Source organism: Hesperophylax consimilis, chromosome 5 (genome assembly GCF_061612785.1).
Source record: "Hesperophylax consimilis isolate HC1 chromosome 5, BYU_Hcon_1.0, whole genome shotgun sequence".
Lineage (NCBI taxonomy): Eukaryota > Metazoa > Arthropoda > Insecta > Trichoptera > Limnephilidae > Hesperophylax > Hesperophylax consimilis.
Window position 1 is genome coordinate 37,746,938 of NC_142840.1, and position 25,897 is coordinate 37,772,834.

Sequence of the window (25,897 nt, forward strand, 5' to 3'; positions counted from 1 at the left end):
TGCAGTTAGATTCTGTACCAATCTTCTTGGACCGTGGCAACGAAAAAACCAGTTAAACCCATCCGAAATTTATCTCGCTTGGTTCCCGCCCAAGGAATTATCAGGACCTATCATTAAATTGTTGGTCGAGTTCAGCGACTTCTGAAACTAACTTGTCTGGCTAAGAAACATTCATGTAACGTGTAACCCAGTCAATTTATCTCAGAAATAATCGTAATTTTAAAGTAAAATATAAATAAATTCATCTTTATACGGTATACTTTCTTTATGTACATACCGCACACGAGTTACGACTGCTCCCAACCGTTTGGGTCCAGTGAGACTATGACACTTCCAATTGGGGTATCTTGTGAGGCTGAAGGTAGTAGAGAAGGGAAGGAAATGGGGAAAATAAAGGTGGGGGAGGTACTTGGCTATTTAGATTTGGTCACAAAACACGACTAAAGTCATTTCAAGCAAAGTTTCAATTCTGAATAATCGTCTTACACCAGGGCGAAAGTAAAAGTATCTTCCACTCTGAAACGTGCAGAAAGTATGCTATGGATTATTTTTAATTAATAAATGGTGAAATAACACCAGTGCATCAAATATAATTTACTTGTGCACGCCAGGATTCGAACCCGCTGCCTTCGGCTTGCTAGTCGAGAGTCATACTCTTTACCCCTCGACCACGAATTCAATTTAATAAAAACTTTTTTTTAAATTAAATACATTATATTATGTTATTGCAAAATAAAAACTACAATCGAGGTACTTAATTTGTTTTTTTTTAATTAAAATAGTGGAAGAAAGTATATTATTGGAAAAACTGTTTTTGTTTTGCTAATTCATTTGTGTTTTAAATCTCATAAAATTACAACGAAAGTTGTAACTAGAACCTTTAAACAATTTAAGGCTTTTATTAATCAAATTTTGGCCCATAATTTATATTTGTCCACCAAACTTCTTTTGGTTGGGTATTATAAAAACCGAGATTTATTATTACCAAAGTGTTTCATTTTCATAAATAGCGACAGCTATGTGTTTAGAATTAGAAATATTGCAACAATTTTTCTTCTCCGTTTCTAATAATTAATTGTTTGTATTCAAAATATCATTCTACCGATCAAAGTCTGGTGACCGTCTAAAATAAAGAGAGTGAATTATTGTGAAGGAAACCAAGTTGAAAGTGTGAGATAGCAAAGATAAGTTTATTTTTTAGGGTGTAGAAAAAGTTCTAACGATTTTTAATTTTTAAGCCTAATGCGTCACAATGAATCACCGAAGGTTATTCATTCCGGTATTTAGGTACTTTCTGCTTTAAGTTTACGCTGGTAACATTATAATTAAAATATTATTTGTCTATGCTATGAAATCATAATTTGTTCAAGTGGTTCAAGTTTTAACATGTTGATTTAGTCTATGGAAATCGTGTTTTTCGGTTGTGACAGTTTCGCGGGCTTTAAATAATTTAAATAACCATGGCAATAATATTTTAGGTTTTATAGAACATGTACAGAGGAATTTCTATTTCCATCAATAAACATTTTACATTTACTATCAAAAAATATCTATCATCACCAAATTGCGCATTCTGAGTTAAAATGCCGACCCGAGGGAAACGTCCACAAAAAAATGCGCCCAAATATAAAGATAGTGACGAATCTGAGAGCGGTGGAGATTTTGAAGATTCAGGATCAGAAGCTTCTATTCCCAAAGATGCGCAAGATGATGACGATTCTCCCGTCATTTCTGAGGACGACTTTGAAGAAGAGTTACCAAAAAGGCCCATCATTAAGAAAACTTCAATATTTCGCCAGAAACCCACCGTTCCTAAAATGCCACACAAAAGTGGGATTTCAATGGCAACCATCAAAAAGAATCTCAAATCTGTAGGCGACAAGCTCAATTCACCAGGTGATTCGCCCTCTGATCCAGAAATTCCGTTTAATGTCAAACTTTTAACGGATACTGAGAAGTTGTTGCCAACTTTCTTGAATCTGTCAGAGAGCGGTAAGTAAATGGAATATAGAATTGATACCTACAAATGTTTTTTGGCTGTATTTGTACTATTAAACGATTTCTCCTCGTCTAGATACTGATGACAGCGACAGTGAAACAAAAGCATCCACTTCTAAGGACCCTCTACCGTTCAAGACCTTTGTCCTGAAAAATGAACCAGAAGATGAAATATCAAAAAATAAGAAGAAAGACGAAGAAGTTACAGTTGAAAAGGCTGTCAAAGATGAGGCACGTCTCAGCGATTCGGGGACCGATAGTGAAATGGAAGATGTGGAAACAGAAACACAAGTAAATTTTTGATTCACAAATTTGTAGTATTTACATTTGATTAAATCATGTCTTTACATTAGGAAACTCAGAGACTTCCATATTAAAGTTTTTAAAATACATTTTATTGTGCAAATAATAGCGACGTGGGATTATTTAATAAGGCCACTTGGATTGAGGTTGGAAAAAGAAGTCCTTTTGACATCATTCTCATGTAGTTCCTTGGCAGCGACGAAAGCCCTACAATTAACATTTTTTTAATTTTATTGGTGAATCCAAAACCTTCTTTAGATCGTTTTTTAAGCTTGCAAATATAAACAAAAATATATTATTGTCTCCTAGTAAAAATATATATTAGAGTCACTTGACATTGTATTAATTCCACGGCTGCACTTAAAAAAATGATCCGGTCCAGTGTAATTCGGGTAGCGCCGTGTACGGAAACCAGTTTTAAAAAGTAGCACATCGGTAGTTTACTTGGGGTTGCGACATGTAGCTTGTGACATAGTTGACTACAATTTGACCCTTCACTGATAAAAAATCTTGTTTTTTTAATGTTTAAATAAGATAATATCTTGAGAGATAAAAAAGGAAAACATATCTTTAATAAATTACCAGAAGAAATCAGAAACATTAATGATAAAAAACAAATATTGAACTATATAAAAAAAATATTTTAGGGAAATCATTAGCAAAAAAACTGATTCCCCTAGTTTTACTTGAAAATTTCACAAATTATCCCACAATACTCTACTTATCCTCCATAATATACATACTTTTTTTTTCTTTATTTGAAATACAACAATTTGTATTGTTTTTAATTTCGTAATTATTTTTTACTTTGTAACCAAGTTATATTATTTTTTCGCAAATGTACACTCCTCTTCCATCCACAAGCAAATGCTTTTAATGGACCTGTAGTATATAGTATAAATTAAAACAGTATTATATGGGATAATTTGTATAAAATAAAATAAAAATAAAAAATTTCATGGATTTTTTAAAGCTTTATGGTAATAACATTTATTTTCCTTTTTCTGTTCAATGTTTATGTATTCAGGGGAAAAAAGGCGAAGGCACACCATCCAAAAAGTTGAACTTCTCCCACCTCCAAGAACAGGCAAAAAAGTTGACTGATGCCAAAGAGAGCCTCGAGTCTTACAACAAGAGGTACTCGGACTCGAAGAAAACGGAAGAAGCGTTTAACATCCATGAGCTGCTGGCCATGGGGGAGACGGAACCGTTGGAGAAGGTGCCGGGGTCTTCTTCGGAAGCGGAGGACAGTGGAGACTCTGATGTGGAAGACTTGGAAGAAGTTAAAGGTTGGTTATTTTGGCCATGATTTTTCCTCTTATTGCATTTGAGTTATGGCAAAATGCTGTATCTGTAGATATTTATTATAGATACGACACTTTTGCTTTACTATGCTCAATCAATTCCATTCGTCGAGCCACATCATAAAAACTTACTTTTATTTGTTTATTGTGGTTACTTATGTAACTGAAAAAAACTTCTATAACAACAGAACATTGCATCTTAAAATACAGCATTCTCCCAGGACATAAAAAAGGACAATCCCTTTGAATATGCTGTTTTGCCATTACAACGTCTTTACCGTTCTTTAGTTGGTATAGGGCAGCCTCTCATATCGGCAGCTATTCCCACCACGTGTTTTATTCCCACCACCATTAACTGCTTGCGAATGAGTATCTTGGATATGTCTTTAGTTTTTAATTTAACCCAATTTGATAACGTATTTTATATCAATGATTGTGTACTTGATTTAGTTTTCTCGAATGAGGTTGATATAATTTTTAATAGATCATTAGAGTATATTCTTCCAATAGACAACCACCATCCTCCACTAACTATTCTCATCCTTTACACCAAAGAAGTCAATCGAAAACTTACAACTCCTACGTTTAATTTCAAAAATGCTAATTATCCAAGATATGATTGCCTCCACAAGGTAGACTGGTCATTTCAAAGAAGGTGATATTAGTCAAAATGTGGAATCATTTTATGCTTTGCTGGATGAATCATTTATAATTTTATCCCACTCACTCATTTTAATGAATCTAAGTATCCGAGATGGTTCACTAAAGATTTAGTTCAATTAACCCATTGGCATCCGAATTGTTTGGCTAAAAAATTGTCCTTCACATCCGAATTAATTTTGTACCAAAAGTTTTAAGTGCAGTGGTGTTCTAAATCGTACATAACTTTTAAACTAAACATGCAAACAAAACAATCTTATTTAATTTACTTGTGCATTGAATCAAGGTATGTAAAAAATGTATGCATTGTTTAGAAAAAAAATAATAATATGATTAAAAGAGGATATGAAAATTTTTTTTTTCAAAAACCAATTTTTTTTCTTCATTTTTTATAATTGGAATAAGAAAAGTTGTACATTAATCATACTTATTACCATAATATATATTTTTTGCCATTTGGGCTCTTGTTAGCCGCCCACCATGCGTTTTACGAACAAGCTTGTCAATTCCCGAACCACACGCCATTTTGAAATAATTCAATGAAGCTGAAATATAACAAAATTTCATTCGTAAATACCAGGAAAAAATTGTATCAACGGAGTCCTGCCAATTACTACGAAATAAATGCTTAATTATCTACAGAGCGATTGGCATTTAAAAATTTTAACACAGATGTCAATAATGTATCCCTTTTTCGTTTTTAAGCCGACAGACATCAGACCCGCCGGGACGGCGTCGTTTGATTTTAAGACACACCGCCGTACACACGCCGGGACGGCGTCGTTTGAGGCCAATGGGTTAATTGCTTTTAAAAAGGATTTCCATAAGAAATATAAAGAAGAGAGATCTTTATCAAATTACATTGAATTGTAAAATCTTCTCAAAAATATGCTATAATTCTTTTATTAATAATGTTGAAAACTCAATAAACAATAGTGTAAAGTATTTTTGAAACTATGCAAAATCAACGAAAAATAACAATCTGGGTATACCTACCAACTTGAAATATGCAGGCAAAAAAGCCACTGACAGTCAAAGTATCGTTGACCTTTTCGCCGAGTTCTTTAAAAATGTTTATGACTGTGATATTCCAATTTTTTTAATCCTAGATAAAATTTTGTTACTGATCATAATCTTAATTTATCTCTTGTTCACATAGAATATAATGATATCTTGACTGAACTAAAACTACAGGATCAAGGCAAAAGTGGTGGACCAGATAATATACCTCCTATGTTTTGATTAATTTTGCCACCAATCTAGCATATCCTTTGTATTTTCTTTTAAATCAATCTTTACTGGTATTCCTGCAATGTGTACATGTGAACTAGTTCAAGAATATGTTTATTTAGGTGTCAATATTGATTGCTTTTTCAAGTGGGATATACAAATAAACAAAGTTTGTGCATGACTAAGATCAATTGAATCCTATAATTTCTATACCCGCTATATCCGATTTTTTGACAAAATGATCTGAGTATGACATCTTGTTCACATTTTTGCGAGCAACAAGAGGAGCCTAAAATTGAGTTTCAAAACCCTCCTTATCGCGACCAAAAACCATGTTAAAACTGCGAGTGAGAAACCAAATCCGCTATATCATACAGAAAGTTACTATCAAAACCCGCTATATCGGATTCAACGAATCGCAAGCAGTTATTTTGCCAAAATACAATATGGCCGCCGCTCTGACGCCACGCTCGTGTGTCAAAATGATCTACGCGTGAGTTTCTAAACCCGCCATGTCGGCTCAGTTGACTTTCAAAATCACGAAGTGAATATCAAAATCCGCTATATCCATTTTATTTATCGAAATTACTTAATTATTGCTAGACATATATAGAAAAATAAATGCTTTTCGAAATTTTATTACTCCAATTCATTATATAAAAAATTGTAATGCATTTACTTATGTACGCTAGAGATGTGACAGTTTTTTGCGGTTTTCTCCAAATCAATGAAAGTTGATATAGCGGGTATAGAAATTACACGACTCAATTGTAAGCAGATTGTATAAACTAATTTTTTTTATTCCAATCTGCACACTTCGAATAATTTATTTATCTCTAGCTGAATCTGTTATACGGTATGGAATAACAGCTTGGGGATTTTCCTGTAAAACTAATATCGACCATGTTCAATCCGTGCAAAATTCATTTGTTTTAAATTATTAGCTGAAAAAAATTTATACAAAGAAAGGCATAATATTCCATACTTCTATCAGTCTCAAAATTATTTCAGTGAGAGCAGTTCTGTGGTGCAAAATTATATTTCAGCACATAAATAACCCCTTATATATAAACAGGCTAGAACACAATCGTAATACTCATTTTAGTTCTGTGGTGCAAAATTATATTTCAGCACATAAATAACCCCTTATATACAGGGTGTCCGGAAACTCGTAGTACAAGCGGGAAACTGGTGAATCTACATCACATTTGGAGTCGATTTTGTAGTATATTTTTTTTTTATTTGAGGTTTCGTTATCGAGTAAATCGAGTTTGAAGTTGATTTTTTTTTATTTTTTTTTTTATTTTTTTAATCAAATTCTTATAAATTATTACTGAAGATCAAAGTACCCAACTAATTAAAACTATTTGAAAGTAAAACAAATGAAGAAACTCGGATTTGAAGCATTATTTTGAAATCACCCTTCATTTAACCCGGTGTAATCATAAAATATTTCTGCTCTGCAGGGTTAAAACATCTGTTATTCAACCCTAAACACCAGAAAAAACTTTAACCCTAAAATAGCCGAAAAATATTTTTTTTTGGTTTTTTTTTTTTTTTTTGAAAATGCTCAAATCAAAAAACTTTATGTTTTTTTGGGTTCCCCATGTGGTGTAGATTCTCCAGTTTCCCGCTTGTACTACGAGTTTCCGGACACCGTGTATAAACAGGCTAGAACACAATCGTAATACTCATTTTAGTTCTGTGGTGCAAAATTATATTTCAGCACATAAATAACCCCTTATATATAAACAGGCTAGAACACAATCGTAATACTCATTTTAACTTTAATGAAGGACTTATTGTTCCTAAGCATACAAATAAATATGGACAAAGAACATTAAACTATACGATTCACAGTTGTTTTGATAATGTTACCTGCTGAAATTAAAAACTGTGCCCAAAACAAAAAATTGGTGAACTTACTGAAGACTTAGCTTACTGAAAGAATTAATTTGCATTAGTTTACAATGATATATTATTCTAAAGACTTTTAAAATTGTTATTTTATTTTTTTCACAATTTTCTTTTGCTATATTTCTGAAAATTTTTAATTTTTTTGTTTTATAAATAATTGTAAAAATGTAACTGTAAACTCACCATAATAAGATGTACAATGTAAAGAACCTGTTAGACAAACTGCTAAAAAACAGTTTATCCGGACTTTTTTGCCTTATATTTGTAAAGTGTGTAATAAATAAAAAATAAAAATAAAATTGTTTTAAATACATTTTAGAATTTTTATATTTTCATTACAGGAGAAGCAAAATCTTCCATTCCAAAGGGAGGCATCCAGCTGGTTCTGGACTTGCCTACCAACCGCCCCAAAGCCAAGAACAAGCAGCTGGATCTCGAGATGATGCTGAAACGCCGCATGAACCGAGTGAAGAAGGAGTACCAGGTCTTCACGCACAAAGTCCATGTCCTCTGCTGGCTCGGACATGGAAACTTTGTCAATAATATTGTTAACAATCAAAACATCATGGCTGCAGCGTTGTCACTCATTCCCTCGGAGCAATGCTATCCCAGTGCTCGTATCGACATCAAATACGTAGAACAAATCACAAAATGGTACAATGAAGCCATGAACCTCAAAGAAGACAAGGCCGAGTTCAAATACAAACCAAACAAACGTCCATTAGAACTTGCATTGCTTCAACAGATTGGTAAAAAAACTGCAACGAGCAAGAAGAATCTCACTCTTATATTTGCCAGCATGTTGAGAGCCCTAGGAGTTAAGTGTAGGGTAGTGTTTTCATTCAGGGTGGTTCCACTAAGGCCACCTGATACAGAACTGTGTTCACTTGCAGTCAAGAACAAAGATCCTCCCAAAAAAGGAATTGGTAAAGATGGGAAGACGTCAAAGCACTTTGAGAACACACCAGCCACTAGTACTGCCAATAAAAATAAGAAAGGAATAACGTCTTCAGCAACTGCTAAACCCGTTAGTAAGTCTAAAAATGCTTCAAAAGGTGAATTATTTGAAGACATTTCACAATTGGATGGATTGGATGATCGAGATTTACCTAAAAGTAACCGTCGTGGGACCCGACAAGCACACAGCAAAAAGTCTCTGGCATTAAAGAAAACTAATACAACACAATCATCCAAAACAGAATCTGCCTCACCCAAAGCTTCTTGCTCCTCTAGTACCGTGTCGTACTGGGATCAAATTATGCAGAACACATTAGAGGAAGAGTCTAAAGTTGAAAAAAGGATAAGTCATAGGAATTTAAGTTTAAAAAGTCCTCCATCTGTGTCCAAAATCAAAGTCGAACCTTCATCTATTTTTAATGAATCTACAATCTCACTAGGTAATCCACCTTTTCTTAAAGCATCGGAAAAAAAAAGAGATTTCTCAAGTGCATTGAAAAATTTTCTGGATGTGTCTCCTGTAAAAAATGCTGGAACTGCAAAAGTGAATAATAATGCACAAGCTGCAACATCTTCAACAGGTCGAAAATCTTCTTCAGCAGCCAAAACTAAAAACTTGGATGAAAAGGGATCCAGAGCTAGTCTAAGGACTAAGAAGACTGAACAAACACTAACACAAAAAGATGTTTTGAATGTTCCCAAGGTTGTCAGGAAAAGCGAGTCTCCTAATTCAGATACGGAAACTGTGTCCTGCTCTAAAAGGGCGAGAGTAGTTAAAAAAGCAGTCTTGACTACAAATAAGGATATGAATGATGATTTAGATGTACAGAACAAAGTAAATACGACTACAAAGGCAATAACTCCTAAGGCAACAACTTCCAAAGTAACAACTTCTAAAACAGCAACTCCGGTTGTGACAAAAGGAAAAATTGTCAAGAAAACTTCTTTACCCGAAAAAATTAAGGAAACACAGTCTGTTGAAGAACATAATGCAGCAATATCAACCAGAAGCCGAACCAGACCAGTTTCTGATCACGGTGGTACTACAAAATCATCTGTTTCTGATAACAGTGTAGTTACTAAATCATTGCCTAATAAAAGAAAATCAGCCGCTGTTGCAAATTCAATTCCAAAACCATCACAAAGCAAGACTAAAGCACCTCCAAAAAAAAGATCTTCAAATGCTTCTCCGAGTTCAAGTAAACAAAAGGGTAATGATAATCCTGGAAGCCAATCAAAAGGCACTCAAAGAATATCTAGATGCACCGTTCCTGCAGAAGTTAGTAGATACTTCAGCTCTCCTGAAAAAGCAGCCAATCTGAAGAAGCCTCCAGAAGGGCTGTCCAAGTCTGCGGACAAGAGGGTCAGCCACAGAGACCTGCTGAACAAGTCCCTACCAGGAACCAGCAGTAGAGTTAGAAGCGGTGTTGATGTCACTAAAGATATAGTTTCACTTGTCAAGGATCGGATCAGAGAGAGCAAGGCGCAAGCAAAATCCAAGTTGGTGAAAGGTGAGAAATTTTTCAATTCATTTATTTATTTAGGAAAACTGATTTAGGAGAACAGATTTTTTTTACATCTATGAATAATAAACTTATAAATAATATAGTTTTTGGTTTTTGTATACATTTATGTATTCAAATGTGGTGATTAACTTATTTTCTCTCTCAGCAGATAAATCTGATCTCAGGCTGTGATCATCCTCATCGTTAAGTTTTGATGTTAGGAAAGCCACGGCAAGTAATTTAATCTTAAATTCTTGATCGCCAATGCAAAATTTTCGCTGTATGCTGATTCTATTTTCGTAATATATTTGTTGTTGTTTTGCAAAATTATGTTTTTGTAAATAATACCGGCGTTTATGTATTTATAAAAATATTACATACTACCATAAGTAGTTTCCCCAAATTAGCTAGTTATATTCAGACAGATGATTTTTTTAATAGTATCCTTTCCTTGGATTGCTGGCGAACAGGAGGTTAATCTAATAGTTTCTTTTTCATTGCTAGGCAAAATACAACATTCTTCAGATGACAGCGACAACATGGAAATAGAAGAAGTCCCAAGGGGGCGAAGACGCAAAGACTCCCGCGGCAGTGATGCCGACTTTAAGCCCAAGAGCAAGAAGCGACCCGGCCTGAAGAACATACCGGACAGGCGGGTGCTCTCCAGCGATGATGACCAGCCCACCGACGGAGCCAAGAAGCGAGGAGTGGACGTGTGGTGCGAGGTTTACGTGGAAGAGGAGGAGCAGTGGATTTCCGTGGATGTGGTGAAGGCGCAGGTGCATTGCTCTCGAGAAATTTATGTAAGTAATTTAAATACACATCAATTTTTAATTTTTTTTACACAGAGAGAGGCGCTACTGCTCCCAACCGTCTGGGGCTAGTGAGACTGGCATCTCCATTTGGGATATGTTGAAGATAGTGGGGAGGGAAAGGAGATAGTGAAGAGGAAGGTGGGAAGTGCCTGGCTATTCAGATTTGGTCACCAAACACTGCTAAAGCCATTTCAAGCAATGTTTCGATTCTAAATACTAGTCTTTCATCAGAGTAATACTGAATGTATCTACCACTCATGTTCCAGGCACAAATATACTTTAATATATTATTTTGAATAATTTTTAAATTAATCAAATATAATTTAGTTGTGCCTGCCTGCATTTGAACCTGCGACCAACAGATTCACAGCCGAGGATTGTAACTACTCAACCGAATGGATTCAAAACAGAATTTTTAATGTGTACGTTTAAATTTTTTTACTAGCAAATAAGCTCATTGTGTGTATTTTTTTTAACAAATTTGGTTATGTGGTAAGGATACAATGAAAGAGGTTGTTGAGGTCACAGAGCTGTGAGTTGGCTCCAGACCGATGCTCACGTAGTTGGTAGATGTAGATCGATGTTGAATTTCCCAGGCCGAAGATCAACACCGCGTCGGTGGATATTGTCAATGGCGAATCCTCCATGTTGAAGATCAACACCAGGCATAAGCGACGTTGACGGCGGTGGAATGTTCGAGGCGATGAAGTCGGTGGCTTGACACCGCGTTGGTGGAGACCAAACTTGTGGATGCGTTCAGCACTGGGGATGACGTTAAGTCTTCCAGGTACTCCAGTGTGAAGCAAGATAGCCGAAGGTATGATTGACCTGTTTAGCGGATGGGCCAAGGCGCTTATCATAATCCTGTAGAGTTGATCATTATCCATAGCCACTCCTTTAAGATCCGAGCAACGCCGGGCGTAATGGGCCCATAGCTTGTAGCGGCGCGGTGAGGTAGGAAGTTGGGCATGGCACGAGGGCCGGCTGGTTGGCAACAGGGCAGCACAGGGCTCGCAGGGTACTCATTTATTACTGACTGACTGACTGACTGACTGACTGACTAAGTACCTTCACGCTTGCCGTTTTTATATAGGCTCGAATGCATCGAGAATAATCCAGTGAGTAGGTAGATGCGTAGTACCTATGATGTTTGGCTAGTAGGTTCTAATACAATGCGTTTTGCATGGGCAAACATTCCCGAATATTCTAGTAGCTCTTTGCTACACAAATAATATATTATGTTAACCTAAAAAATACTGCAAAAGATGCTCTCATAAATTAAACATACACAGTAACACCTGCATATTATATAAAGGTCCCACATCTTTAACTCCCCAGAAAAGTTTCGTTTTTTTCAGTTTCTTAATGACTCATAGATTTTAAAAATGGCTAAGTATTTCTTGAACCCCAAGAATAATTTGTTCTGATCCCTTGAAAACCCTTACGAGAGGGTTTCCATGTTTTTCCAATAGCGTAAATTGTTTGATTTGAAGAACAATTTATGCATTTCGGTAGCAGAAATAGGAGCAGTACAACACTTTTTAATGTTCAACATTTTTTTTTAAAGGTTCCTATACTAAGGTCCCGTCAAGTTAGCGATCAAACGCTTTTGATGTCGCCAAATGTATCTCGTGGCCCAAGGGTTGTGGCGCCAAATGGAGTGAATATTCTAAAAATAGACCATTATCAGTTGTTTATTGTGTTACGCTTACGTCATCAAGCGGGGAGAGGGGTCAGATAAGAGCCTTGAAATTCACTCGGCGCAACCAAAAAAATCAGTCACAACTCCACAATGGAAAGGTTTAAATGTGTTATTCGTACGTCGTCGTGTAGATCTTGAGGTGATCTAAAAAGTAAGCTGAGCAGAATAATATTAAAGTTGTTGAGTGAAAAATTGTGCCGGGTGACAGTTTACATAATATGTATTATAAAATTGCCAGTTTCAGATAATATGAATTATACACGGTGTCCGGAAACTCGTAGTACAAGCGAGAACCACATGGGGAACCCAAATAAATATAAAGTTTTTTGATTTGAGCATTTTCATAAAAAAAAACAAAAAAAAAAAACCAAAAAAAAATATTTTTCGGCTATGTCAGGGTTAAAATTTTTTCGTCATTCGATCTGAGACGCCGACGCAACGGGTAGATATTATTATTACCATAGGTAGGTACCTACTCACAATATGTAGCGATGTTCCGATCTCCAATTCAAACACACAAACACGTCACATAAATGTTCACCGTTAACTTCCAAGCACAGTTGGGTCCGTCTGATGATTGATTATCGCACTATTTGAATCATGTCGGAGTTAACTTTTACCTCGTTGAAGGCTGGATGATAAGTCTCAAAATCAAAACATTAAAAATGTACAACTGTTTTCAAACACATCGAACGCATCGATTCACTATCAAAACAATAATAACCCGTATTAAAACAGAAAAAATTTCGACCACAATTCGCTTTTATGTTTAAATTAAGAAAACTTCGTAAACAATCACATGAATACAGCCACGTGCGGCGACCCATACAACAAAACTGACCTACCTAGTACCTACTTACGATTTAACAGAAATGTGACATCTGCTTATCGTGCGTCTCTTTCCTTCATATGTTAGTTGAACCCAGAAAACAAGAGAAAGCTATATTTTGCGAATATGTCAGAGATAGGTATGCAATTCAAAACAACAGATGTTTTAACCCTTTAGAGCAGAAATATTTTATGATTACACCGGATTAAATGAAGGGTGATTTCAAAATAATGCTTTAAATCCGGGTTTCTTTATTTGTTTTACTTTTAAATAGTTTTAATTAGTTGGGTACTTTGATCTTTAGTAATAATTTATAAGAATTTGATCAAAAAAAAAAACAACTTCTGACTCGATTTACTCAAAAACGAAAACTCAAATCAAAAAAAATTATTCTACAAAATCGACTCCAAATGTGATGTAGATTCACCAGTTTCCCGCTTGTACTACAAGTTTCCTGACACCGTGTATTTCCCTACCCTCTGCTCAATTTAATGTCATTGAAAGATTCGCCAAAACCAAATAAATATATTCATGGAAATGTGACTTTTATTTTCTCATTAAATTATGCCGTGACGAATAAAAGACGTTTTCACTCAAAAAGGTAACGGTAGTGTAGTTTACACTTTATGATTTATTTGATTTCTCTCAACCATCATACTCTTATCATGATCAATGAATTTCTTCTTTTTCTACATTATTATGACCTCATTGCAGACACGCGCCACTCACCCCGTGACCTACATAGTCTCCTGGGACGCGGCAGGTTACCTAAAGGATGTGACGCGGCGCTACGTGCCGCACTGGAACACCACCACCCGCAAGCTGAGGGCTGACCCTGCCTGGTACTCCGAGGGTCTGCAGCCGTGGCTCGCTCCTCGCAGCATGAGGGAGACACAGGAGGATAAGCAGCTGGAGAGGATGCAGTTAGATGCGCCGCTGCCTGTTGCTATTTTAGAGTGAGTTGACTGATGTTTTTATTTATTTTTATTTATTGTTTGTTTGTAAATATTACATAATACAATTAATGAACTTAAAATGTCCAACTAGGCGATTGCCCGTTTTAGGACATTCCAATATGATAATGTTTTTACATGTAAATTATAGTGTTGACTATTCTGTTGTTAAAATAATACATATGTATATTCATATTCTAGAATACTTTCAGTTATACCACTATATATTTTACTATTGTTTAGCTGACATAATAAACTAAAGAAATATTAATAGATAAAAACAAGAAAATGAATTTGAAAATGAAACTGAATTGAAGAAATTCTGTTGGTAAAGTAATACATTAATTCTTTGTTATTGTTAAATATTATGTTGTTTAAAATGTTTCTTTACGCCATATTCTTCAAAAACTACTTGTATATTTTTTTTTAAAATTCTTCACTTTTATAACTCTTAGTATAAATTCTAACTCGATAACTTATGTAAAACTTATTTATAATCTATGTAAAAGCCCCTATGGGCGTATAACAACAACAATAAACAATACAAATGTATATTCATAATCTAGTATACTTTCAGTTATACCACGACATTTTTTTTTTTTATACTATTGTTTAGCTGATATAATAAACTAAAGAAATATTAAAAGATAAAACAAGGAAATGAAAAATAAAAAAAAAATAAAAAATGAAAGTAAAGAAGGAACTTTTCCTTTAAGGAAAAATATCACGAAGAATTGAGCAATTTTCGAACTTTCTTTATGTAAAAATACAGTTCCTGTAATGCTAATATAATACCAATATAAATTAAAATGTAAAGAAGAATGTAAAGAAAAACAAAATTTACAATTCAATTACTGTTTTTTAGCATATTCTCGCATTCAGCTCTCCCCAAGACCAGAAGCCAATTGTTTACCTGCATACGCAGAATATTAGTACTCTTTGCCTTCCATGCATCAGGTATGAGATTGAGCAGTTTAGGGCCTAAGTATGAGAATTGTCTCTGTGCTAAAGATGAGGAAGTGGTGGGCGGAACTGTTGGGTTTTTTTTTGCATGTCTTGTATTATGACAGTGGTTTACGGAAGCTAAGTAGTGCCTCTGTTTTTGAGTATGTAATAAGATTTTCCTCATGTATAATTGTCTTACATCAAGAACACGAAACTCTGCGAACAATGAATTGCTGGGGTACCTGAAAGGTTTTTTCAGTATGACTCTTATAAGCGATTTCTGGGATTTAGCTAAGGGATCGAGTATGGTTTTAGCACAACCTCCCCAACCTAAGGAACCATAGTCTAATATGGAATTGCACATTAATGCACGTTTTGAAAGTACATTTTGACTGGAAATACTATTATTCTTACGTTTATGAATATGATTAATTCAGCTTGAAGTTACCACAATGTTACTGTTAAAAAACTACATTACCTCGGCTTTAATTCGACTCCGTATGTTATTCCGGTGCAGAGAAATTGCGTTAAGTATTCCTCGGGCGTCCCTGACCTCTTCTACCATTCAAATAACTCTCTAAACACTGCTGGCACTAATAAGTACAAATTACTACTACAACTACACAAACCTACATAGGCTGATTTTTTATATATTAATATTATTCTGGCTTGTTGTCTCGTCACTTGCTAACATATTTATTTTATGTGTGAAAAACACGTTATAAAATTCTGTGTCAAATGTCATAATACTGATTTTCACAAGTCACGGTGATGTATTTATTTACAGGAATGCCTCAAATGACTTCTTTTTACTGTGGAAATTAAATTATAGGTGGAAAATATAATAAAACTCCCTTTGTAAAAGAAATTTTTTGTTTGTTTGTTTTATTATATGACATAAGAGAGAGAAAAAAACGTTTTTCTATTCTCTTAAAATTAAAAATCAAATTATGTACTGAAAATTTAAGAATAAAAATAAAAATTCAATTGCAACGGTTGAGAAACTATGATGACCATTAACACCTCCCATCACTGAAAGAATTAACCTCTCAGACAAAGACATTTTTATACTATGTGTTCCTTTGAGAACTGTCAAAACGTAATAATTTTTGTGTTATTTTCGAGTTTTGCTAAAAGCTTAATAACTCACGTTTTGGGAAACGTAGCCTCATTCTAAAAAATGTTTTGGAAAGATTATGAAATCCACTATCGCATTATGTTGTAATACGTAAATATTTGCGTTTCTAAATATACATTTTATGAAAACGTCAAAAATATGCAAGAATCGCTTAGCATTATTTCAAAGCCGTGAAAAATGTACTTTTTTCTGAGTATCATAAAGAAATAACACTTTATATATTGAAGAAATATAATTAAAAACTATTAGTCACCTCAAAATATTAACCGTCCAAACTAAAATATTTTTAATAAATTATTTAGAAACGCAATAAATTATGAACGAACAAGATGACAGATCCAATCGGCTTAGATAATGCACCTCTACTTTCCATAGATATTCTTGAATACAGACGCGTAGCGTTATTCATTATCGATACTCTGTTTTTTAAATCATGACAATCCGTATACTAGTGATGGAAATAAATCGATTTTTGTAAAATCTCGCGCGTTTACGTGAAAAGACGTTCTAATGTCTTGACCGCTATTATCATATTTACGTCTTTTGACGTTCTAATGTTCTGAGTGGTTAAGAATGATATAATTTTGAATTTTAGAATGTTCACATCACATCCAAAATTACATTGTTTTATTATGAGCCAAAATATATACATTAATATTAACGCCACATAACACTCTAATAACAATTCCGAAGGGCCTGCTTCACTTACATCGTTAAGATTCTAGCTTTATTTTAGGGTATTGTCTCGTCTTAACAGAACACATTCCTAATTTGTCACTACTTTCAGCTACAAAAATCACCCCCTATACGCCCTGAAGCGCCACTTGCTGAAATTCGAGGTGATCTACCCGCCAGACGCAATGACGCTTGGCTTTGTGAAGAAGGAGGCGGTGTACGCGCGGGACTGCGTACACGTGTGCCACTCGCGCGAGTTGTGGTTCAAGGAGGCCAAGGTGGTGCGGCCGGCTGAAGAACCCTACAAGATTGTGACGTGCCTCAAGTGGGACAAGGTGAGGAAACTACTTACAGTATTCGCCACTCTTCTCAGCCATTACTGCAAAATTAATGAGTGCCTCCAGCGCTATTTATATAACAAAATAGTTTTAATAGATCGGTTAGCATACTGGTAAACATACAAGGGTAAAGGTTACGAATTCCGCTTCACTCTTAATACGCAATATTTCACTTTCAAATAAATAGATTTAGCTTTATTAATTCAAAACATGATTTATTATGTCTAGGGAGACGGAAATATACGCACTTTTAATTTTGATATCGTTTATTAAGTCACTTACGCGATATGTCACACGAGATTTCAAAGAAACAAAATAATGTGACATTTGCCGGAAATACCACAACTAGTTATATACCTAGCCAGTGCGCGGCTTAGGTACAGTACCTACCTGCGAACAAATTCAGTTAAAGAAAATAAAATCTTTAAAATATTAAATTAATATATATAACCTAACCTAATCTAACTGTTATTTTCTATAGCAAAAAAATGCCCCTTTAATAACGCCTGCTCGCGTCCCCTTTAGAGTTACATACCAGTTTTCAAATAGTATGTGGGCCACGCTAGGTTTGTATAGACTAGTTTGTGATTTAATTCTAATACCTATTTTCCATGTTCTAACCTAACCTAACCTAAACTACCTAAACGGAATACGTTTAATCACATTTTATTCTATTTGTTTGTTATTCGGGTTATTTTATTTAATTATATGTTGATTATTTGTCATAAATAATACATTGACTTACATATTAATATGGATTAATTATACACGATGATATTATTTATTTTATATGGCAATACTAATTTTTTTTTGATTGGCAGCAGTGTCTATGAAATATTTTGTAGGTATGAATTACGATATTATGAATATAATCCAACTCTTGATATGAACATAGTCGCTTTCGGCGGCGCCGCATACTAATTGACATATCGCGTAAGTGACTTAATAAACTAAATTAAAATTAAAAGTGCATATATTTCCGTCTCCCCCGACATAATATATCATGTTTTGAATTAATAAAGCTAAATCCATTTATTTGAAAGTGAAATATTGCGTATTAAGAGTGAAGCGGAATAGGAGAAAATTAATCATACAAGATAAATTGCCCATTATTGCTAAAAATGTACTATCCAACACGGCTACCATCTTGACAGGTTGACCGGACATGGAACGCACAAACAAATTTACAGACAGACGAAATGCAAAGTGCTCGAGGACTGCTAAGCTCAGTCATTTATTTGAATTAAATAAAAGATTCATTGGGCATGTAGAGCGAATGAACAAAGAAAGGAGTGTAAGGAGAATATATGATGCAAATGTGAATGTTAGAAGAAGTCAGGGATGCCCGAGGAAGACATGGCACGATCAAGTGAATCAAATACTTCGACGGGAGTCCACCCATGTCAAGAGTCAGTATAATAGAAGAGTAGAATGTGAATGAGACGATGTATTAATGTGAACGAGGTAAGGAGTGTGTGCCAAGATCGAGTTGTTTGGCGGTCCGTCCTCTCTGCCAACCCCTGGGGCGAAACATCGGGATGGTTGGTTAGTTAGTTTTACTGTAAATGTGCAACCATAGAATAAAGAATAACACATGAAATGTGTTTTTATTTATTTTATTTTATTTTTTATTTTTATTTTTATTTTTATTTTTTTTTTTTTTATGTGACATCTCACAAGAGTGTCCCTGCCTGTGCAGTGTACAGACAGGGGAACTATGTCACCACCCGGTTGGGCGGCGTTGTGAGGCGGAATAAGGTAGGGGCTGTAGGAAGGGATTTGTTAATGCGGGCCTTGAAGAGGCTCGGATTATAGGAGGGAGGAAAAACAGATGCCGGTAGCTTGTTCCACATACGAGCCGACTTACACAAAAACGAGTCGTAAAAACGGCCCGTTCTCATGAAGCCAACGTCAACCGTGAACGGGTGTTCAGTTCGTGTCCGTCGAGTTTCGCGCATGTGCACCGGTGCATCAGGAATCAATGCTGCTAGCTCCTTGGAGCAGGCTCCATTGAAATACCTGTAGAACAGACACAGCATGCCTACATTGCGTCTATGCATTAGAGAAGGCAATCGGTCTGTTAACAACGGATTGTCAATCAGACGGATCGCTCTCCTTTGCACAGATTCAAGCAGGTTTATTAAGTATTTTGGGGCACCAGCCCAAAGGTGGCTCCCAAATTCAATAGTTGGGCGGACTTGAGACTTGTACAGGGTCAGCAGCTGGTCACTGTTGAAGAATCTCCTAGCCCTGTACAAGACGCCCAACTTTTTGGAGGCCTGATTTACTCGGGCTTCTATGGATCCCCGATACTTGAGCTGGTCTGATATAGTAACTCCAAGCATTTCAATGGAGTCTTTATTGGGGAGAGTGCTCCCATCAAATTGCACCAGACAGTCATTGATCTCCATCTTTGCCGAAATCAGACACGCTTGGGTTTTTGAGACGTTTAAACTGACCAAGTTGGCCTTACCCCAGGCACGAACCATCTCGAGGTGGTGGTCAATTTTTTGCTTCAAAACTTCACGAGCTGTTCGGACATCATAGGTGGAAGGGGGCTTGTCAAAAAGATAACCCTCGTGAACGGTGCTGTCATCAGCGTAGCAGTGAATTGGTGCACATTCAACGAGATCGTTGGTGTGCAATAAAAACAGCGTCGGAGACAGCACAGATCCTTGTGGCACCCCCGCATTGATTTGGTGCGGTGAGGAAGAAGAGCCGTCAACCACGGTTTGAATTGTTCTTCCCCTCAGAAAGTCCGCAATCCAACTATGCAGGGTTGGGTGGATCCCATAAGATGGTAACTTCCCGATAAGCGCCCGGTTTGTTTCTGTGCTCAATTAAGGCCTGAATTTCCAATACAAAACTGTGTTTATGTAATTCAAATAGGATGGAGATCTATGGTGTCAGGCGAGTGTAAGTGAGACAGAGCGCTGAATGGAACATTCTTTATTCATTAAAAGAAAACATTATCCCTTACAACTGGTGAAAAGAATGTGACATTACTGGGGTCCCCCTTCTGAGGTCACATTGTACATACATGGTTTTGTGTGTGAATTGTAAATTACGTCACTTTTTTTTTTTGTAAGCATCTTATTTTTTTAAGTGTCAAAATATTACAAGAGTAAAATTATAGAGCAGTATCTAGAAAAAAAAATTAACATGTCGTTAATCTTTGTTAGGTTAGCAACCAATGTTATGAAACAAAGGATTTTAATTTATTGTCTAGTATGTATTGTGTTTAATTTTCCAGGCAACACGCACTATAATGAAGAACATCCCGCTGGAGATCTTTGGACCGTGGCAGGTGGAAGACTATGTCCCTCCGCAGGCGGAGAATGGAATGGTGCCCAGAAATCCATACGGAAACGTGGAACTCTTCAAGATGTGCATGCTGCCCAAAGGAACTGTCCATTTACAATGTAAGTTATGTTAATTTATATTCATATTAATATTATACATACATAGAATAATGAAGTAGAAATGTCTATATCTATGTAGGAGTATTACATGTGCCAAAATAAAGGAAAATATTTCCTTAAAATTCAATAACAAATTCAGTCCATCAGTAGATAGTCCACCCTGTCGTTTTGTTCACACATAAAAGCAGCTATGAATATTATAATCTTAACCCCTCTGGCTAACTTGTTCGCTTTTGGGAACAGCACATAAAGGTGTCATAGCGTATTTCATCACATTTCAAAAACATTTTTGTAGTTTTTAACTTTCAGATACATTCAAAGTATTTCTTTTATTCGGATTTTATTGCAAAGTAGAAATACTCTGACCTTCTAACAGAACATGCCAGAGGCCTGAGGGGTTAAAGAAAGGCCGCATCTCATTAGTAAATTGAAGATATATTGTGTACTTTAATAGCAAAATAAGAGTTTAAATGCAGATAATATTGACAGATGATCGGCATGTTGATTAGAGGTGGAGCTGTTCATCGTTATCAATATTTTTTTGGTTGGAGTAATTTTTTTATTTTTTAACAACCCAAAAACCATGGTCATGGTGCTAATTAAAATCAAGTCATGAATTATACACTATTTCTCAATAAATTGTTTTTTCAAACAAATTGAAAAATATATATTTTGTTTTATTTGGTTGCAGTGCCGGGCCTCAACAAGGTGGCCCGCAAGCTGGGCATCGACTGCGCCTCGGCTATGACCGGCTTCGACCACCACTCGGGCTGGTCGCACCCGGTGTATGACGGCTTTGTGGTCTGCGAGGAGTTCAAGGACCAGATCATTGAGGCTTGGGAACAGGTAATGTCATCATGGGGCTCTACCCCTGCATTTGCAGTGTTGAAGAATCATGTCCATGAAGCACTGAAATTGCAATGTCGACTTTGGCTATTCATTTTGTATTTCCTCTACTAAGTTAGCTGAAGATAATAAAAATGTCACTTTATTAAGACCATGTGATGGCTTTAACAAAAATAACCTTTTATTTATTGAAGTTTCTAGTCGACCCCTCTGCCACTAAAAATGGTAATTAAATTACTCCTGACCATTGGAAGGTTACACAGCTCTTATAATCTAGCTCCCAGATTTTCCTATCTCTCTGTCTATAAGTCAGCCAGCAAAATGTCCATATAGCACAGTCTTATTCTACCTAAAGACCTTGTTCCAGATGACTTGGTTGCAGTTTTTATTATTTGACATCTTGGAATGCGTACACCAATATTGTTTACTTTATTATTGTGCATTATTGTAAATAAACTCTGTTGTCAGTGCCACTATTGTACCAAAAAGGTATACAAGAAATCTTCACCACCAACGCAAATGAAAATCTCGGTGGACGTCTCAAACAAAACACTTTTTGAATCCAATCCTAGAAAACACTTCCTTGCAAATGGAGTAGTGGAAGCACGGAACACACTTTCACAACATGTCATCCATGCTACTAATATAAATCCATAAGCTCGATTGGATTTTTATTTGGAGAGAAAAAGGGATTAAAATTTAAAACTCAATTATTGTTAAACTCATTGTGAAATATTAGTGGATCAGCTGAATGCTGCCTGCTCACTAAATAATAATAATCTCTGAGAGTTCAATGTAATAAATTCTTTAAAAGAAACCATCAGCTTTTTTAAACTAAGGAAAACACCAATCTATACCTGCTTTCTAGATCTAAGCAAAGCGTTTGATCTTGTTTGTCACAATAAACTCTGGGTAAAACGTAGGAAAAGAGCAGTTTCAGAAGATATAATAGAGATTCTTTCATTTTGGCGCATACATCAAAAAAATGTGATGAAATGTTCTGGCGAGTTTTCCAACCCATTTTATTTAAAAAATGTCGTAAGGCAAGGAGGAGGCATGTCTCCAGCACTCTTCAATATATACAATGATGAACTAATTCAAAGACTTAATAACACTAAAACAGGTTGCCATGTTCAATGAGTATCTCTAAATAGTATAAAATAAAGTTGCTATCCGCGTCTCTTGTTTGTGCGCTTAGTTCTTCTAAACTAATAATAATAATAATAAATTTACTTCACATAAAAATCATACAATAAAACATGCGGAAACTTTGACTAGCCAACTAGGAATGGATCCTGTTTTAGGCCAGTCAAATTGACAAGTTTAGTTCATATTATAATTTAGCACTTAATATAAAACAAAACCGGTAAAGTAAATAACAGCCAGATAGTAGTAATAAAAAGACAGATCACCACAGGAGTTATAAGGTAGAAAAAATGGGAAGGGTAGTTTATAAGTTTATAATATAGTTGGATGATTAGAAAATAAACGATAGCATTGATAAATAAAGTACAGATTAATACAGAATTGACAATTGTGTTCAGAGGTGATAAATATGTGTTTTTGTATTGTATGGACTTTAAAAAATTATGTATCAGTGTTTTGACAATAATGTACATATATATTTTTTTATAATTTTTTATAATGAGATTATCTATTGATCAACATATCTTCACTTTTTACCCTCCCTAAATCAAGGAACTACGCAATGGATTTCGATTGGGTTTTCACTACCATTTAGATAATTTTTTCCGCAAGGTTTACATATATAATACGGTTCCATGATAACTCTTCAAAGTGACAATTCAACACACCTTTAAAAGGTGATATAAAGTTATTAAAACTGATGAAACAAAAACTACATATGTAACCTATTTAACCTAGTTTTTGTTTCATCACTTTTCATAACTTTATTACACTTTTTATAGGTGTGTTAAATTGTCATTTTATTGAGTTATCCGGTCACCATATAATACATGCATATTATATTTATAGCAAGTAGAGAAAAATCGATGTTTCATAATCAAGACGTAAAAATATATGTTCAGGCACTACATTGATAACGCTGGCTAAACCTCTGAGATATATCAGAATAATGTACTACGGAATTGTATATCTTAAAAAGACCTACAGAAAAGTCCGTGATGATATGTCTATCTCCTAAGGTAATCCCCATCAACGCCGGGTAAATCATGCAAACACCTTCACTTTGGCCAGACGGAAGGAAAATGGATGTTAGTCGTAGCGTCAAATACCTGGGACATATTATCACAGACGACTTGAAAGACATTGAGGATATGGAAAGACAAAGAAGAGCTATATCCGTTAGAGCATGTACGCTGTCAACGCGTTTTCACTTTTGCAGTACAAAAGTCAAAAGGATACTGCTCAACGCATTCTGCACTTCGCTGTACACGTCAGAACTGTGGTTAGATTACACTGCATCCCAATGGCATAAGCTAAAAGTTGCTTACAATAATGCTTATCGGCAACTATTCCGCCTACCGAGATACTGCAGTGCTACGGAAATGCTCCTGGAGGGACGATTGCACTCTTTCAGAGCGCTTCTCCGCCACCACATGGAAAAATTATGGCGCAGACTACGCCAATCAAACAACACTATCATCACTGCCATGGCTGTCAGAATGGAGTCCCCTCTAATGGAATCCCTCTGGAGACGAAATATGGAATGTATTGCATTGCACTACCCCTGCATACATTCTGGAATAAACTCTTATTATTATTATTTGTCTGTTATTTTTAAATATGGAATGTATTGCATTGCACTACCCCTGCATACATTCTGGAATAAACTCTTATTATTATTAAAGCTTAGCAGAGATAATACATGAAAATACAATGACTTTAATTGAGAAAACTTTTGTGTGGAAATTGTGCTTAGCCTTGTTTGCGAAACCAATTTTTACTTTATTGCTCACTTGTTCTAAATACTGCTTTATTTAAGATTTCTTTCTTTAGGAACAAGAAGAAGCCGAAGCCCGCGCCCGCGAAAAGATCGACAAGCGAGTGTACGGCAACTGGCGACGAATTATCCGCGGCCTCTTCATCCGGGAGCGCCTCAAGGCCCGCTACGACTTTGCCTCCGAACTGCCGCAGAACCAGAACCCGGAGCCCATCGAGCCCGGGGGCTCCAAAGCCAAGAAGAGGCCCAAGGGGCCACGGTTTCTGGCCAAGAAACGGAGGTCAGCGGAACGATCTTCGGAATCGGATTAATACTAAATCATCAAATCTACACATCACCTACCTCAGAGTAGCGAGGTTACTCGAACAGTGTTTAGTTATTTTAATTTTATTGCTTGTGCATACATATTATAATGTCATTGAGTTTTAGGATTACAAAGGCTCGAATCTTTCTATCTTTACAAGATGGTCCTCTACAATTCTATATCCCCGATTATAAGCACATGTTTTCTATAAACGTTGGATACATTCTGCTATTTATTTGTTTTCATCATCTGTTTCTTATACCTGGAATCTGCTGGCACAGTTATGTTTCATTTTTTAAGTTATTTTTTGTAAAAATTCTTGTTTTTAATTACAAATCATTTACTTGCATGTAATGCGAAAACTTTGGTAGCAAATTTTTTTCCATATTTGTATTTGTACATGTTTATTTCATTTTTAACACAGTATAATATATTATATAATGTGGGATTATCCTCCTGTTCGTAAAGTATGTGATTTTGTTTTTTGTTCTGTGTTCTGTGTTGTGTTACCTCATTATGTTATAATTTTAATTTTCACATTAATAGCTATTAAATAGGCAAGTGTAATCTTTGTTCAAATGTTTTCTGCGTTAATTGTATCTAATCAATTATTTTGATTGCTCAATCATTCTCTTGCTAAAAATGTTACATGTAAATACGAATCTGTTGATAACAAGTCAAAATTATGTATTTTTTTCAATCACGTTGAAAATTTTTAAAAATTATATATCAAATATCTATGTAAATTATCGCCAAGTTAATTATTATAACAATCATAAGCTGTGATATTAAATAAGGTGTGTTAAATAACAAAATAAAACAAAACCTGCACTTTGACAATGTTTTTTTTGCACTAATCAAAAATGTTGTCAGTGTTTTTCAACCTCATCACCATCTGTGTAACAGTGCGCGATTTCGCTTGATTACATATGTTACAAGAAAAGGTGAATCGCCTAAGATGATTTTAACCCGGCGTGAAAGAGTCGGGTATGTCATGACCGAGAAGTTTTTAAATGCAGATTATTTAATGTTAATGTCGCCATGCAAATCCCGATGTCATAGTAGCTGGAGATAAGGGAGTGGGGGGCGAGATGTATTGTTTAGTGTCGCGCGGAGATACGCGTGCCTAAAGG

General features: G+C 35.4%; 1 protein-coding gene across 1 annotated transcript; it reads left to right on the plus strand.

Moving 5' to 3' along the window:
* The first annotated feature begins 1,399 nt into the window (after window positions 1-1,399).
* On the plus strand, window positions 1,400-25,521 carry LOC149423908 (DNA repair protein complementing XP-C cells homolog). Its single transcript, XM_089632184.1, has 10 exons — window positions 1,400-1,992; window positions 2,075-2,289; window positions 3,329-3,590; window positions 7,754-9,880; window positions 10,379-10,677; window positions 13,935-14,176; window positions 17,044-17,266; window positions 20,523-20,691; window positions 21,383-21,537; window positions 24,517-25,521. The coding sequence occupies exons 1-10, from the start codon at window positions 1,584-1,586 to the stop codon at window positions 24,769-24,771; spliced, it is 4,356 nt and encodes a 1,451-aa protein (XP_089488310.1). The 5' UTR covers window positions 1,400-1,583; the 3' UTR covers window positions 24,772-25,521.
* Window positions 25,522-25,897: the final 376 nt, after the last annotated feature.